The 17,294-nt window shown below is 38.6% G+C and overlaps 1 protein-coding gene across 4 annotated transcripts in view; it reads left to right on the plus strand.

Moving 5' to 3' along the window:
• SLC39A12 (solute carrier family 39 member 12) overlaps window positions 1–17,294 on the plus strand; it is a 66,391-nt gene that overhangs the window by 36,086 nt on the left and 13,011 nt on the right. For 2 of the 4 annotated variants that reach the window (XM_045587912.1, XM_036459383.2), the window contains 4 exons: window positions 1,281–1,391; window positions 4,569–4,635; window positions 8,717–8,875; window positions 11,066–11,253. In XM_045587912.1, the coding sequence (XP_045443868.1) occupies window positions 1,281–1,391; window positions 4,569–4,635; window positions 8,717–8,875; window positions 11,066–11,253 (525 nt within the window). The remainder of the gene's footprint in view (window positions 1–1,280; window positions 1,392–4,568; window positions 4,636–8,716; window positions 8,876–11,065; window positions 11,254–17,294) is intronic. The other 2 variants (XM_036459379.2, XM_036459380.2) reach the window with 2 other exon arrangements.

The following is a 17,294-nucleotide window of genomic DNA, read 5'->3' on the forward strand; positions in this document are numbered from 1 at the left end:
TAGGACCTCTTAAGGGATGTCTGACTGCCTGTTTAGGCCTGATCCCACTTAAATGGACATCCCTCTCACAATCCAGGACTGCTGGCTCCCAACCGCTCGCTCGCTTGCTTGCCTGCCTGCCTGATTGCCCCTAACCACTTCTGTCTGCCAGCCTGATCACCCCCTAGTCACTCCCCTGCCAGCCTGATCGATGCCTAGCTGCGCTCCTGCTGGCCCAATTGCCCATAACTGCCCTCCCCTGACAACCTGATCATCCTTATCTGTCCTCCCCTGCCGGCCTGGTTGCCCCTAATTTCCCTCCCCTGCTGGCCTGGTCTCCCCTAACTGCTCTCCCTTACCAGCCTGTTTGTCCCTAACAGCCCTCCCCTGCAGGCCTGGGTCCCCCCAACTGTTCTCCCCTGCAGGCCTGGTCACTCCCAACTACCCTCTGTTGTAGACCTGATCGCCCCTAATTGTCCTCCCCTGCTGGCCTGATTGCCCCTATCTGCCCTCCCTTGCAGGCCTGGTCCCTCCCAAATGCCTTCCCATGATGGCCATATTTTGGTGGCCATCTTGTGTCCACATAGAGGCAGGATCTTTGACCACATGAGGGTAGCCATCTTGTGTGTTGGAGTGATGGTCAATTTGCATATTACTCTTTTATTAGATAGGATATATTAGCATCCCTGGGCTGGGAGAACTAAATTGCTAAGTCAACAAATCAACCCATGTGCAATAATGAACATTTAACCAGGATGAAAATGAGTGAAATAAAATCTGAAAATGTAGCATTTATTCAAATTGCCCTTGTATTTTTCAGGGAACTTAAAATAAGTTTTAAAAACATAATTTTAAGATTCATGATATTGTGTAAAATAAAAAGAATGCACATGTTTTAGAAGCTACAAGTGCTTCTAAAATCTGGAGATTTTTATTTAATAGTTTTAGGGTATAATACAGTTTCACTTATCATCCTTTTGGTATCTCTATCAGAAAAAAAAATCAAAATGTAATTTTGCAGTAAATAAAAATGACATTATAAAAGCCACCCCTGTTTGAGTCTTTTAAAATTCTTAAAACTGCATTCTTAAAGCATTCTGAATATGCACGAAACAATCCTGTGCTTCTCCAAGGTGAGGGATTTTAGCAAGTATTTGTCACAGTGAGATTTTACCATCATTCTTTTTGTGTCACCCACCACTTTGGCCAAAAAGCAAATGTTAAACATAACCATGGAATTGACAAAGGCTGCACATGCATTCTTTCACCCTCAGAACTAATGTCAAACCATCCTTATCCAGCAGAGCGTGTCATTGGTTAATGGGCATGTGGGACATTCCCACCATCCTGCTCTCAACTCCGAAGTCAGTGACCAGTCAGGCAGAGGCAAGTCCGCTTCAACTATCCAGTTGGTAGGTTATTGATCTGAATTGTTTTACTAGTTTGATGACCTTTTTCCTGTTATTCCTTGATTACTAAATTAAAAATCAGTAGGTTATATATAGAATCCACTCTTGAATTACCTATATTCTTGACCATAATGAATAATTTGGAAAACTTTGCCAAGCACCTGAAAGCTGTTTTGAAGTGTAAAAAACATGTTCCATAGATTCAAATCTTTGCTATCTCTACCAATTTGAAACAAGTATGGATTAGATTGATATAATATACAGCAACTTAATGATTTGGTTGACAAGTTTTCATAAACTTAATGATTCAGTTGACCTTTACTTAGTTTTCCATTCTGAGTCACCCTTAGCCTTGGCTAGGTGGATGTAAATGAGTGTTAAACAAGGAATTAGTGCATCTCAGAGTGGGGTGTTCATTTCTCAATGCAGATGTCTGTCTGCCCAATGAGATGTCTCATTTAGTGCCTTCTGCGGCATTGCATTTTCCATGACAAAATGGTCCATATGAATTCTCAAATCACAACATCTAGTCAGGTTCAGAACAGTATTCCCATTCTAATTCTCAAAGTACAAGTAAAGGAACAAGCAACATATGAAAGTAATATGTAACAGACAGAAAACATGGGGGGATAAGGGGCGAGTTTTCTGTCTGTTACACATTACTTTCATATGTTGCTTGTTCCTTTACTTGTACTTTGAGAATTAGAATGGGAATACTGTTCTGAACCTGACTGGATGTTGTGTTTTGAGAATTCATATGGAAGGGTTTACAGTTCAAGGATAGATTCCTAACAGAGTAGAGATAAGTAAGCTATTCCTGAGACAGTAACACAGCAAAACAGAAGTCGAGCAGTAGATTGCAGAACTAGAGCTAATTCAAAGGTAGGAACACAAAAGTTCCTTTAAAGTAATTTTTAAAGCCTATTGTGTTTAATTTCACATGTGGTTGGAAAGAAGATCACTTCAGGCTGAGATTAGTTTTTTTTTAAAATATATTTTGTTGATTTTGTACAGAGAGGAAGGGAGTTAGAAACATCAATGAGAGAGAGTCATCGATCAGCTGCCTCTTGCACACCCCCTACTGGGGATATGCCCGCAAACAAGGTATATGCCCTTGACCGGAATCGAACCCGGGACCCTTCAGTCTCCAAGCCGACGTTCTATCCATTGAGCCGAACTGGTTTCGGCTAGTTTTAAAATCATTCTATTTGATTGAAGGGTCCAAAACCGCAAGATGTGTATAAGAGAATCTCAGGCTAGCTTAATGAGTTTGGTTGTATTTGAATATGCTTGTTCATTAATAATATATTCACCATTCCTTTTATTATTTAAGCTGCAAGATCAAAGCTAAACAGAAATATTATGAACTTCAAGAACTATTTGGTTCAGTTTCTGGTTTTTCAGGCAGGAAGGGAACGTACAATCCTTTCCAATCAACAAGGAATTATGGATGTTTGCTTTTAAATTCTTTTACAGAGTATGACATTATATAGCTTTTTTAGAGAAAAAATATCCTGGAGTAAATATTTGAACTCCTAACTTTTAATGGAACCATAGTGACTTTTGATTATAATCAGGCCTTAACGTAATATAGAAAAACAAATGTGGTTTTTTTTGGGGGGGGGGAGGGGAAAGGTTATTGTAGACACACCAATTTCAGGCAACAGGCCTGTCTACCTCCTTTAAACCCTATTCTTCAGGTCTTCTTCTCAGCATCCTTTTCTAAGAAACTGCCTATCATTGTATGTTTTGAATACATGCTATTATTTAACATGTGAACTCTAAGTTTACTTCTTGCTTTACATTTTAAAAAAAATGCTTATGTCACACATTAAATTTGTCTCAAATTCTCCACAATTTTCAACGATAGAATAAAAGCAGGTAAAAATTATTCTTTTCATATCCTATATAATAAAGAGCTAATATGCAAATGGTCATCATGCCCTCGCACCCTTGTGCCCTCATGCCCTTGTCCCAGGCCCGGGGGGGGGGGGGGGGGGGGCCTGAGGCTGTGCCCCTCCACCCTGTGAGGCTTGAAGGGGGTGGGACCAGCCAAGTCTGGGTCTCATGCGATTTTTGAGGCACACGCGGGTGGGTGGAAACTTGACTCTGGGTCCCACAGCGCCCCCCAGGCTCTGACAGGAGGGAGATTTTCATATACATTTTACCAATTTTCTTTCAATTCTGACACTTCCATTATAGAGAAAGGGCAAATAGCAATATTAAAATATTTCCCCTAATTAATTCCCTTTTAATGTGCACAGATTTCATGCACTGGGCCACTAGTATTAAAATAAAAATCTGAGGTGTAGGGAGGAAAAGTGACTTTCCAGGAACCGAACCACTAGCCAGTCTCAGAAATAAAATCATGCAATCCTAACTCATAGATTTCAATTTTGAAATCTCACTTTCCCATCATATCAAAGGATGAGGAAACTTAAAAAAAAGATTAAATTTGTCTTTTCTCATTCTGTTAATATTCCTTCTTAATCGGCAAGATGTTTTACTGACTGATAAAGCAAGAAAATCAGAATATTATGGCATGGTGAATGAAATGAAGTATGTGTTGGCATGGGTTATTTCTCCACCCATAATACACATTCTGCTTAAAGATCAAAAGATGGATTTTTAGATCTACAATCAGGAGAAGAGCTAAATCAGGCCAAGAATTAAGAGTCTTTTTTTGACAACTTTTGGTTTCACGGAGGCTCCATCATCAGGAGCCTGAGTGACAGATGGTCCAAGCAGCTTTGGCACTCCCGGGAGGGGAGGCTCTCATCTCTGTGAGGGCTGTGTCACCTACAGGCAGATGGTGCAAATGCATGCAGGTTCCGGCCATTCCTTCTGTGTCGTCTATGAAATTTGGAAGTTCTAAACACTCTAGAGCAGTGTTCCCCAAACTTTTGACATATGTGTACCCCTTCTATAATTTCCGTAATGCTGAATACTCCTTGAACTCATGAGAACATAGAATTAGGTGCAGCTAAGCACGGTGCAGTGCATAACCCCACCAAACTCTTCCCGTACCCCTGGGGGTACGCGTACCACACTTTGGGAAACACTGTTCTAGAGTATTCAACTATCTTTCAGAAATTGACAAAACTCTTCATGTGTTTCATTTTTTTTTTTCAATAAAAAGATGACCGTTGCTTATCATTTTTGTTTGTTTGTTTAAAATAGAAAGGCCCAGAGGATTCCCAGGCAGCTGAGATTCCTATAGGCAGTTTGACAGCCTCCAACAGAAAATGTGAGTACTGAAAGAAATGAAGAAAGAAAGAACTTCTGGACTCAGACAAGAGTGTGGTGGTTGTGGGGGGAGGGGGGAGGTGGAGCTGGAAGAGGGTACAGGGGAGATAAATGGTAACAGGGAAAAATAAACTATGAGGGAGGGGCAGGAAAACTACTCCATAATACACAAACTACTAATGTATGCAAAAAAGAAAGAAAGAAAATGTGGGTACTGGTTCATAAAAGCTAAACATTAAATGTAGAAAATGCGATAGATAAAGGTTATGTCTGCTTTAAAATAAATGTCAAAAATTTCATATTGGTTATGTTTTTCATTATTAAAAATTTTTCAATATAATTTTTAATAGACTTATTTCCATCAGTCTGTAAAACATACCAAACATTAATATCAACTTTATGCCATTCTTTAAAGAAATGCTGTTTCCTCCAATTGCTTAAAACTGATCTTCTGGCAAAACCGATTTGGCTCAGTGGATAGAGCCTCCGCCTGCAGACTAAAAGGACCCAGGTTCGATTCCAGTCAAGGGCATGTACATTGGTTGAGGTCACATCCCCAGTAGGGGGTGTGCAGGAGGCAGCTGGTTGATGTTTCTCTCTCATCCATGTTTCTAGCTCTCTATTTCTCTCCCTTCCTCTCTGTAAAAAAACAACAACAAAACAAAACAAAAAAATCAATAAAAAAAACAAAAACTGATCTTCTAAAAAACTTCAATTAGTTTAACTACATGTGTGGTTATCAGAGCTCCTTTAAAATCATGGTTACCTGATGATTAAGCTTCTCACTTCCTGTGAAGTTTGAAGGCATCATTGCTTTTTTTTGTCTTCTATCACTGTCTACTGAAAATTGATCATATATGCCTATCTCATTTGTGACATAGTCATTTAAGCTGGTGAAGTTCAAATCAGAGATACTTCAATATTCACATCTTATTCTATAAGTTATTTGTTGGTGTAATTTTCAACCAATCATTTTCTGAATCTAATTTACCAATTTTGGATAGAAATTTATTTATTTTTGCTTATGTTTGTGAATAATTAGAAATTTTGGTCTGCTTTTGTTCTTATTAGTTGCTCCTGAATCTTTGCCCCATTTTTTCTCATTTATGTTACTTTTTGATGACACACTCTTGTTAGCGTTTTAATGTTAAACATGATGAATGCTAAATAAGATGAATGATTAGTTATTCCCATTCTACTATAATAAGTTAATTTTCAAATAATAAAAATAGTTACCATTTACTGAACAATTATTATATGCCAAGCACAGTGCTAAAAACTAGACATGGGTTATCTCATTTAACTCTCCTACAGTTAATAAAATAAGAATAATTTTTATCCAAATTATGCAAGTGAAGCAGCCAATTGCTAGAGAGGATAAGTCAGTGCCCATGGTTTCATAGCTAGTAAGCTCCAGCATTGAGACACTAGGAAATGCTAATGTACCAACAACTTCTCTGTGATCATTTATTATGCATGTGTCCATGTGTCTTCTTACATTTTCATTTAAAAACATGCCATGTTTCAGGCACTGATGCATGAGATAATTGAAATAAGAATAGTCTTTATTTCTAGTTTGCAGTGTGGTTGCGATGGACCACCATCCTAAATGTGTTAGATATATTAATTCCTGAAATTTATTTATTTGATTCAAAATATATAATTATAGAATGTGTCCAATTTTGCTTTCAGGACATTGTTGGTAAGTTTTTTCCTTTTAAATCTTCAGTTCCAGGAGATATTTTAGAATACCTGACAATAGACATTTCTTTGTTTTTGTTTTTGAAAGGAAGCAAGAGGCAAGAAGTAAGCAAAGAGCAGATGCTAGGTCAGGGAGTAACAGTGGCCCTATTCAAGTATTTTATAGGCCTCATATCTGTCCACCTCAGATATAAAGCCTGGCATACAGAATGAATAGTGAAAAAACCCAAATTCAATTACTCAACTGCCCTTTTGCCAGGGCCATATTAAATTAGCTTCAAATATTTGATTACTTATTTCATATTATCTCACTGGTGGAGTTCAGCTTGTGTTTCAAAAGACAGGATGTGAAAATCCTACCCACAGTTTGATTTAAATAAACAGAAAGCAAAGTGATACAAGGTCCAGCCCATGTTCCACGATGGAAAAATCTCTGGTAAGTCAGAAACATAGAACTCAATATGACTGCCAGGTACATGAGGAAAGGTCAATATTATTGATAATTCTGTAACGAGTACATTAAATCACCAGTAAACACTTAGTTTACCTTCTGCTGAATAATGTTTCAATTATCTTAATGTGCCAACATATTCCTGTGGCTTACATGCAAAAATGTAACTTGTCTTGTGGCTTGTTACATGTTCATGGTGTGTTATTTAGATACCTATAATCAGAGATAATAAAATAACAGAAAACAGAAACAAGCCACACTGCTTCTTAGTAGAATACAAACTGGGTAAAAATTTTCCACTTTGAACATATACTATTATTAGCAATACTACCTACATGTAGGCCTGTGGAAATTGCAACTTATTTGCATGCTTCAGGGTTGTCCAATGTATTATTTTAAATTATTTCATTTTATTATAGTTTCACAAAGAAGAGCTTTATTTCTGAAAAGTAGCAGGAATAGCTAAGGACCTGGTAAGCACCATTAGATTCTGAGAGCTTCCAGACAAAGCCAACAAGAACTCCCAGAATTCAATAATTTGAGATGTACTAGTAGTCTGTGTTTTTATGATTATTGCCTGGATTCTTCTCATTTTTAATAAAAAATAAAATGAATTAATAAACTACAAGGAGGATATAAGTCAGTCTCACAGTGATAGTTCTAAATAAAGCATGATTGTTAGGAACAAAATGCATGGGGAAACTTTGCAACACAATCAAAACAGTTATCTCCTGGCTTACAGTCTGGGCTATATCCTCTGTTCCCTATGTGGGCATGAAATGAGTCAGGTTATATCCTTCCCACAAAAAGAGCAAACCATACCATAACAGAGTCCCCCTGGGGTCTTAGAAATCAGGAGACACCCTCTTCCCATTTTTATTGAGTATACAATTATTAGAATGCTGTGTTCAATTCTAAAAGCAACAGCGGCTACTCCTCACACAAGTGAGTAATTAATGAAGTTTTAGACTGAGACACTTGATTGTAATGGCTTTCCTCAGCAAATGGTTTTGCAAAATGTAACTTGTCTTGTGACTTGTTACATGTCCATGGTTTGTTATTTACTGTCAGACTGTTATCTCTGAAATACCTTATGCAACTCCATTAATTGTTATACTGACATACGTTCTTAGGTTTTTGAAGACAAAATTCTGTGTGTTAAAAACTTGAACCCAGTTATGATCCAAATTATTTCATAACTAAACCCATTATAATCTAAATTTGTTCACTGACTCTTTACCAACCAGAATACATTATGCAATAGAATCCCATGAAAACAGCTTCTCCATGGTTTGTTCAATGTCTAGCTGGCCTCGCATTGACAGTTATTTTCAGAAAGGTAAGAAAATTAAGTGATTGTTCCAGAGCCAACTGTGGGATCAGCAGAGTTGGAAGTGGTTCTGTTGAGGTCACCAAGGCCAGTGGGTGAGGCACTTTGTCAGGGTGATTAACCACCAGACAGGGAAACAGCTAGGCAGAAAGCGCACTCCTGCCTGTTGCCACTAGGGGCAGTCTGACTCAGAGGAGACAGTTTTGGAAAAACATTTTAATGACATTCTGCAGGGAGGTTCTTAAATTATCTTAAAACGTTCTACAAAGGACACACATGGCAAGGTCATTGTTGGTATTTTGGGGGGTTATGGAAATATTTTAATTTTGGCACAGCTGGACAAGCTGATAGAATAGAGAGTGCCAGTGCACAACTTACCTCATTAAAAAATAGAGCCATTTAAAAAAGTGACAGTATATCAGTTAGCATATTTGCATCATCAGTCCTGACCTATTTCAAAAACTGAAACAAAATGGGGTTACTCAATCTGATGCAAAAAATGTCACAGGTGGATGGGAAAGTTAGCTATGTTTGATGGATTCCATGAAATATAACATAATGCTATTTTAATGCTTCTCACACCATTATTGGATATTTTAGGCCAATCCATGAGCTCGCTGGCAATAATGATCCTGGTTGGGGACTGCCTGCATAATTTTGCAGATGGCCTGGTGATAGGAGCGGCCTTCTCGTCCTCATCAGAGTCTGGGATAACCACGACCATTGCTATCTTGTGTCATGAAATTCCACATGAAATGGGTAAGCCTAACACTGCTTCCGGCTTGTTGAGAACGTCCTAACAGATTTCTAGCTGTGGTTCCCTAGGCTTCCTTTTACAAAATATGATGGAAAGATGAATATTTTTCTTTTTTTTAAATAATTTTTCTTTTCTTTTTAAAAATAATTTATTTAAAAAGCAGAAAATAACTAGAAAAAAAATCTTATATTTCCCAGGGCCAGAAGTGACTCTGGATTCTGGGGAATTGTATATGGGAGAAAGTCATTCAGAAAAACTTCCTTTAAAAAACTTTAAAGTCCGCATAGTAACTGTGGGAAAAACATCAAGTGGGGAACTTTACCCATTACGTCCACAAGCAGGCAGGCCAATGAGACAAAATATTTAAATGAAAGCCAAACCATGGTTTCATCAACCGGATTTATACAAGACATCTAAAGCCAACTGTAAAATTGATATGACAGGCGTATGGTAACAGATGCGCATAAGACTCTTTTTCTGGATAATCTTAATAGCCCTGAAATTCAAATCCTGCTTCCCAGGGACCAAGATGAGATAGAATATACATAATGAGACAGACCCAGAGAAAGGGGAGGCTGGCTCCAGGCACACATGTACCTTAGAGTGCCGCGAGATGTTGCCTGGTGTGCCGTAGGTGCAGACAAGACAAGAATTTTATAATTTTTCACTATTTTGTTTACTTAATATTTCATAATAAAGTAATTATAAAATACTTTCTTTGTGTTTGATTCCTATTCAAGAGAATTACTTTATATATAGTCAATATAGGCACAGAGTTAAATTTTTTAACGTTTTCTAATGGTGGTGTGCCTCGTGATTTTTTTCATGAAACAAGTGTGCCTTTGCCCAAAAAAGGTTGAAAAACACTGCCTTAGAGAGAGGACTCTGCGCTGTCATCCTTTCTGCTCCCATTCTCAGACCTCCATGGCCCCCTTGGGCCAACCCTGTTCTCTGTGCTTTGTGTCAATTGTTTGAAGACCTCTTATCAACTCAGCATTGACCCAAGCCTCTTGAAGCAGCTTATGCCCTTCCTGAGTCCATTGGAATGTGCCTGATCTGAGTGCCTTATTTTGTGGTCCTGCTTTAACCAGCCCTAATAAAACCACAGGGGGGAGCGGCGGTGGGTGACAGGCCAGCAAAGATGTTTTAAGACCAATTCTACATTAGACCAATTATACAATGGAGCTAGGAAACTCGGTCCCCGGGCTGTCTTTATTGAATTCCAGCCTCGTCTCTATCCTGAAAACTCAGGAAAATGAAGACATAGAGGCTCTCAGATCAATAGGGCATTCTTCTCTTGGAGGAAAAGAGAGAATGCGGAGTTTTTCAAATCATCAAGGCTTTGAAACATTTTCCAAATAAAAAAATTGTTTTCCTGATCAACTTGGGCAATGATTTTAAAATCTCCTATTAAGTGGTTTTCTCTTTTCCCGTAGCAGTTCTGACATAAATAAACAATGAAAGCTCACATCATGTTTACTACCTTGTGATTTTGCTTGGCAAGTTTCCAAGCAAAAAGATTTAGAAACCTTGGGCCAGCAAGAGCTTTATTTTTTAAATATATATATATATATATATATATATATATATATATATATATATATATATATTTACCCCACCCCCTTTGGCTATTCTCTTCACCTTTTTTTTATCCTCACTGATCCACCCACTTCCCTTTGACAGCTGTCATTCTGTTCCCTATGTCCATGCCTCTGTTTCTATTTTGTTTGTCAGTTTATTTTGTTCATTAGATTCCACATATAAGTGAGATCATGTGGTATTTCTCGCTCTCTCTGGCTGGCTTATTTTGCTTAGCATTATAATCTCCAGGTCCATCCATGCTGTTTCAGAAGGCAAGAGTCCCTTCCTTTTGCTTTGCTTTGCATTTATCTGAGCTGAAAATGCCACAGGAAAATGGACATTAGAAACTAAGGAGTATGTCACAGTTTTTGCTACACTATCTTCAGACCAGTAAAAGGAATAAAACTCTTAAAATGTAACTTTCTAATTGCATAATGTGTTAGCTATGAATCCTGGAGCGATATAGGAAAATGGCTTCCTCACTGATCATTCAGCTTAACTTATAAAATTGATCCCAGTTGCTGACACTTGAAACAACCTAATAGCACGTTACTTTGCCAAAGGCATCATCTGTGAATCGACATTTATACATTTTTTTCCTTAAAATTTAGGAGACTTTGCTGTGCTCCTAAGCTCTGGGCTTCCTGTTAAAATTGCCATCCTGATGAATTTTATAAGTGCTCTGACTGCCTTCCTTGGACTGTATGTTGGCCTCTCAGTGTCAACTGATCCTTCTGTTCAGAATTGGATCCTGACAGTTACTGCGGGGATGTTCTTATATTTATCCTTGGTGGAAATGGTAAGCTCTCTGGCTTTTCCTTTTTGTTTTTCTAAACACTGAAAATGTAAAACAGAGGAAAAAACACACACAATAAAATGAAAGAATATAGGGGGAGAAGAATGCATAAAAGACTAGAGAAATATTCTGTGCAATCCAAGAAAGTAAGTTAAAGCAGAAGGAAACAAGCCGAGACACAGAAAATATTGACATTCTTTTGGTGAACTGAAGTGGAAGAATGAAACCTTTATAATTGCCAAAAAGTGATCATCAGTTGATTCTGCTCTGGCTTTGCCTCTGTATTTGATGCCTATACTTCTAGCTAAGAAATAAAAAGTCCAATTAAACAGGCAGGTATTTTTTAATATATTGGGAAATAGTTCAATTGAGTTTGTTATTGCATTAAATAGCTGTTTAACTTAATGAACCAACTTTACTTTAAAAAATAATGATTTAATTTTTAATTTTTAATTGCCAGTGGGTTATTGTGTGGTGAAATAAGGAAGACTGTTATAATATTAGGCCTCTAAAAATCATAACATATACTAGTATTTCCTAACAGGATTCTTGCTAACACCAATGGTAACTCAGTCATCACTTTTCATCCTCTATAATCCTATGAAAAATTAAACCTAGAAAGTTTTACTCTTTTTTTTGCCTTCTAGATTCTGGTCTTCATTAGATAAACCAATCTTTTCTAAGGTCACTTTCTATTAATTTACTTACAACTTAAATATCTTAAGATGAAAGTCATAATGATGATCCTTTTTTGTAGGTTAAAATAAGATAAAAATGTTATAAATTATCAAAAGAAATATTTAATACTCAGAAACTGTAGATTACCAATCTGAGTGAAAATAAAATATGATTACATATCCTCAAGCAGAAAAGTAAAATAAACTATCTTGCAGATAATATATGGATTAGGACCATTGGGATGGGCTAATGATGTGGCAGAATCTAGGTACTGTCCCAGAAGTAAATAAAGTGAAAAGTTCCATAAAGAAAAAATCTAAAAGGCAGGAACTCATGCTGATAGCATCAGAATAACAGTGCTTCTTTTGGAAGTCAAGTTCAATGAGAACTCTTCAAGAGAATACCACCAATTTCAATTCTGTTGTAACTGCTTTTGACTTTTCAGTTGTTTTCCTTAATTCTCATAAGATTCAAATAGACCAGGAAACTCATCTATTTGTGTAATTCCGTGTTCAGACATGTTCGTACAGGTTATTTACAATACTCAGGAAAGTTCCTAATCTTGATAGTGAAGATAGCTAAAATTGGGGCAAATTCTACCCCTCACCCTTTTCTGAACCTCAACCTCCAACCCAAGGTCAATGTACATGATCTTTTGACCTTTCCAGTTTGAGAACTCCATGTTTCTTAACCTTTGGCATTTCAAAAGCATAGCTGTCACTCATCATTGAATGTTGAGAGGTAACCTTGTGTCTACAGTGTCTCTATGTCAGTCCTCACGTTCACTCCTGAGCCTCCTGATTTTCAACTTTCTAATTTCCTTTCTCTTTGGGGATCAGTTGGGAGCAGTAGCTGTATTCCTTTGACGTTTATTTTTTATTTTACTTATTTTTTACACTGTCTTCAAGTATGATGGATGTGTATGTGTGCAGTCAATTCACTTTCTTTGTTGGAGAGACTGCTCTCCCAAGATTGACCGAGAAGCTTGTCAAGAGCCATTTGTCATGTAGAACCCTGAGCAAAATATGTCATTTTCTCCTCAATGTTTCTCCTCCTGGTTTTGTAAGGGTAAGAAATTGCTTGTAAGAAAGCGATGTGCCTGATATCCTATGAAATTCCAACTAGAATAAATCTTGACCTTACTTCAAATTACTATTGGCCCGGGAAAAACCAGCATGCTGGCACAAAGGACAGGAAATAAAATAACCTGAGCTTCCTGGGGTTACTTCTTATAATCCAGGCCGTCTGCTCTCATGGCCTTGGCCTTTTGCGTAACTTCTAAACAAATTCCACTTTTTCACACAGCAGCAAATTTAACCATTGCAGTACTCTGGGGCTGTGCCAAAGAAAATAGTCTTTTGCATTTAAAGGAAAGAAAACAAGGTTTCAAGACTCTGTAAATAGCAAAGAAAATAAATGACAACAACTGAAGGGTAAAGGGTAATGCTTCCATTCACGGGTTATTTACTAAACTCTGGAAATTTACCAGCAGGGTTAATGTGGGAAGATTAGCTAGATTTTTGCTTCCCTTGTTTGTTTAAAGAAACTGGGTGTGTTATTTCAAAGTCCTAAAAGAAAAAGAATAAGGGGCAAAAATGGGGCTGTTAGCAGTGAAGTCAGCAAGGAAGAAGGTCTTCTGGGAATCTGCCAGCTTGAATTCTCCCAAGTGGTGTTGCCCCATCCAAGCACACTCTCCTCTAGTTTCACAGAGTGGTTTCTAAAGAAAATTAAGGATGCGTGTAGCTCTGGGTGGCCAGAGGAAACGCATTCTCTGTTAGGAAGACCCGTGTCCTAGACGGGTTTTCTGTGAGCAGAGGCTGAGACAAAGACGTGAGTGAAGGCAGTTCACTTGGGAGGCGATCCCGAGGAGCAGCGCTGAAGGGCGGATCAAGTAAAACAAAGGATGAAATGTCAATAAAACAATGTGTTTTTAGTAAATTGACCACCACTTTGGGGGATCCATAACATAGGGCCTTCTGAAGGGACTCCTGTCGCCATTGTTCAAAGCTGGCCCCACAAACACGATCGCCCCCTCTCTCAGGGTATACTCCCGAGTGCCACGGGAGTGTCTGTGGCGGTGCCATGCCACCCCATCGGAGAAGCCCAGGACAGAGACAGGAATGCAGGATGGGCCTGAAGCAGGGCTCCACAAAAACAGACCCACACTTTATGGGAACTGGTCTCTGCACGTGTGGCCTGAGGGAGCGATGATGCTGAGGGAATAGAGTAGCACGAGTGATGCCCATTAACAGTTGACCCCTTCCACCACTCAAAGATGCTCATGTTCTCAGGTACTTCTAAGTCACATATATATCAAAGTCCCTTCACAATGGTAGTCAGCCAGAACTCCACAAAGACTTAATGCAAAATGGTTGGTGGAACAAGCTCCAAACACTGCGGGTCACGAGGCCGTATTTGATATCCATCAGCCCAGCCTTGATCCTCCTTTCTTCAGGTGGCACTTTGGCTGATCTAGATTTCTTCACCCTCAGAGGGCAGCCCAGGCTCCGCCTGAGAGATCTGCTTTGACCTTGTCAGGTTGTGTTTGCTGTAGTTGAGTGTTTACCGTTGTCAGTAGGCATGGAAGCACCAAGAGATGCCTCAAGGAATCCCCAGGTTTATGTCCCTTGCTTACCTATAACAATAACCCCTACTCTCATAGTAACCAGTGACGGTTACTCCTACCAATATTGAACTGTTGGTTGATCCATTGATGTAAAGACCTCAAAGAAACGGGTGGTAGTAACATCTTTAAGTTCAGTTAAAATATCCTCTGGTTTATTCTCTTCAAAATAAAGGTGATCAGACAGTGCTAACGTTTGCATGAACAGGAAGCACAAATTCCACAAGTAGAAAAACTGACAGTGATTAGCTACCATTCGTTCATGATCGTCTCTATTATTTTTGCTCTTACCTCTTATTTCCTTCCTTCTACTCACTTTGTATTTAATTTTCTGTTTATTTTCTTGCTTTATGTGGAGGAATTATGTCATTGATTTTAAATATTGTGTGGGTTTTTTTTTTTTACTAACCTAAGCATTTAAAGTTATAAGTTTTCCTCTAACATGGCCTTAGCTGAATCCCATGTATTTTAATATGTTGTGTTTTCAATACTATTTTAAAATGTTTTAAAATTTCCCAGGTAATTTTTTGAGCCATATGTTATTTAGAAGTATGTTGCTTAATTTCTCAATATTTATAACTCTTTTAAATATCTTTTAGATATTGATTTTAATTCCATTATAGTCAGAGAATATACATTTAGTTTTTGAAATTTTTGAGACTTGTTTCATGTTCCAGCATATGATCTATCCTGGTCAGTGGTCCCTTGTGCATTTGAGAAGAACGTGAGTGCAGCCGTTGTTGGATGTAGGGTTCTGTGAAGGTTGATAGTTGTATTCAAATTCTGTATCTTTTCCCCCCCTACACTTGTTCTGGTAATTATTGAGGAAGTTATATTAAAATATAGACCTATAGCCCTGGCTGGTTTGGCTCAATGGATAGAGCATGGGCCTGGAGGTTAAAGGGTCCCAGGCTCAATTCTAGCCACGGGCACATGCCTGGCTTGTGGGCTCCATCCCCAGTAGGGGGCGTTCAGAAGGCAGCCAATCAATGATTCTCTCTCATCACTGATGTTTCTCTCTGCCCCCCTCCCCTTTTCTCTAAAATAAATATAACATATTAATATATTTAAAATATAAACCTATATTCATGGGTTTGCCTATTTTGTTCTTAGTTCTATCAATTTTGGTTTATGCGATTGGATTTCTGTTATTAGATGCATGGCTATTTAAGATTAGTATTTACTAGAGGCCCAGTGCATGGAATTCCTGCACAGATAGGATCCCTACCAGCTGCTGGCTGCCGGCTGGGGCTTCCCTTTGCACCTGCCTTGGCCTGACGCTGCCTGCTCATCTGCTCCACTATCCCATCACAGTCCCACCTTCCTTGGGGCCAGTTGGGGTTGGCAGTGCCTCCACTGCCAGCACTGTGTGGCCAATGCCCGCCATGTCCCGTGCTGCCCCCTGGTGGTCAGCACATGTCTAACTCCCGGTTGATTGAACTCCTGCCTGTGGGGACAGTTTTCATATTAGCTATTTATTATATAGGATTCTTGATGAATCCACACTTTTATCATGCTAAAAGGCCCCTTTTTGTCTCTGGTATAACTCCTTGCCTTGAAGTCTTTGTCTGGCGTTAATATAGTCACATCTGCTTTCCTGCCCACTGTTGGCGCAGAATATCTTTTCCATCCTTTTGTCTTCCACCTCTCTGTGGAAAATAAGATAGGATATTTAAAATATCATGTAACAGAAGCATCTGATACAATCAATAATCCTTGTGATGGATAGGTTAGTATCTATTTATCTTGTCTATCCACTTTCTCTTAATCTGGGTTATAATCAGATCTATTGGTTTGCTGTGTTTTTCATATCCCCATGTTTGCTAAAAAGATATACATGTCCTAATCTTGGGAATTTGTGAATGCGTTATCTTACATGTCACATGGGACTGGCAGATGTATTTAAGGTTTAGGACTTTGAGAAGGGGAGATTATCCTAGATTATCTGTGGTCCAGATCTCATCACATGCACACTTAAAAGTGGGAAATCTCCATCAGGGGTCAGGGAAAGGTTTGTGATGACAGAAGCAGGGTCAGAGGCATTGGGCATTGCTGACTGTAAAAATGGAGGAAGGGATCCAGGAGACAAGGAATGCAGGAAGTCTCCAGAAGCTGGAAACGGCAAGGAAACAGATTCTCTCTGGGCTCCAGAAAGGAGAGCAGCACAGATGACACATTTAAATTAGCCTGGGGACCCTGTACGACATTTATAAGACATTAAATTTGTGTTATAAACCACCAGGTTAATGGCAGTTTATTGACAGCAGCTATAGAAGATGAATATGTTCTATGATGCTAATCTTGGTATAGATGTCCTTGGAAATAGAGGCAGCTATGTGGGAGCATCTCACTCTGAGAACCAAAGTTCCTTGTAAGAAACTTCTCAGACTGAAAGTCAAGAGGGTTTCTCAGCTCTACCTTCTCTGCCATTTACAAAAGTTCTCACAGATGAGGAAAAGACAAGCTCTGAGAATGTTGTCTTCTTCAGCAATCTGGATAAGAGAGATTTCATTTTTAACAAATGTGACTTTTTATTTAAATACTAAATTAATTCATTAAAAACATAAGTAGGTTATGCCAAGGAAAGGTTTATTTTGGACCTGAAACAAGTTTCAAATCTTTAGGGAGTTTTCCTAAGGTTTTAGATCCTGTGAGACGGTTTCCATAGCAACAGGCCCATGGAAACTTCAAGGAGCTCTCACTATGAATGTAGCTGAAGATGTCCCTCGAATTGGTGGAACTG

The sequence above is a fragment of the Pipistrellus kuhlii genome, unplaced genomic scaffold (assembly GCF_014108245.1).
Source record: "Pipistrellus kuhlii isolate mPipKuh1 unplaced genomic scaffold, mPipKuh1.p scaffold_m20_p_1, whole genome shotgun sequence".
Taxonomy (NCBI): Eukaryota; Metazoa; Chordata; class Mammalia; order Chiroptera; family Vespertilionidae; genus Pipistrellus; species Pipistrellus kuhlii.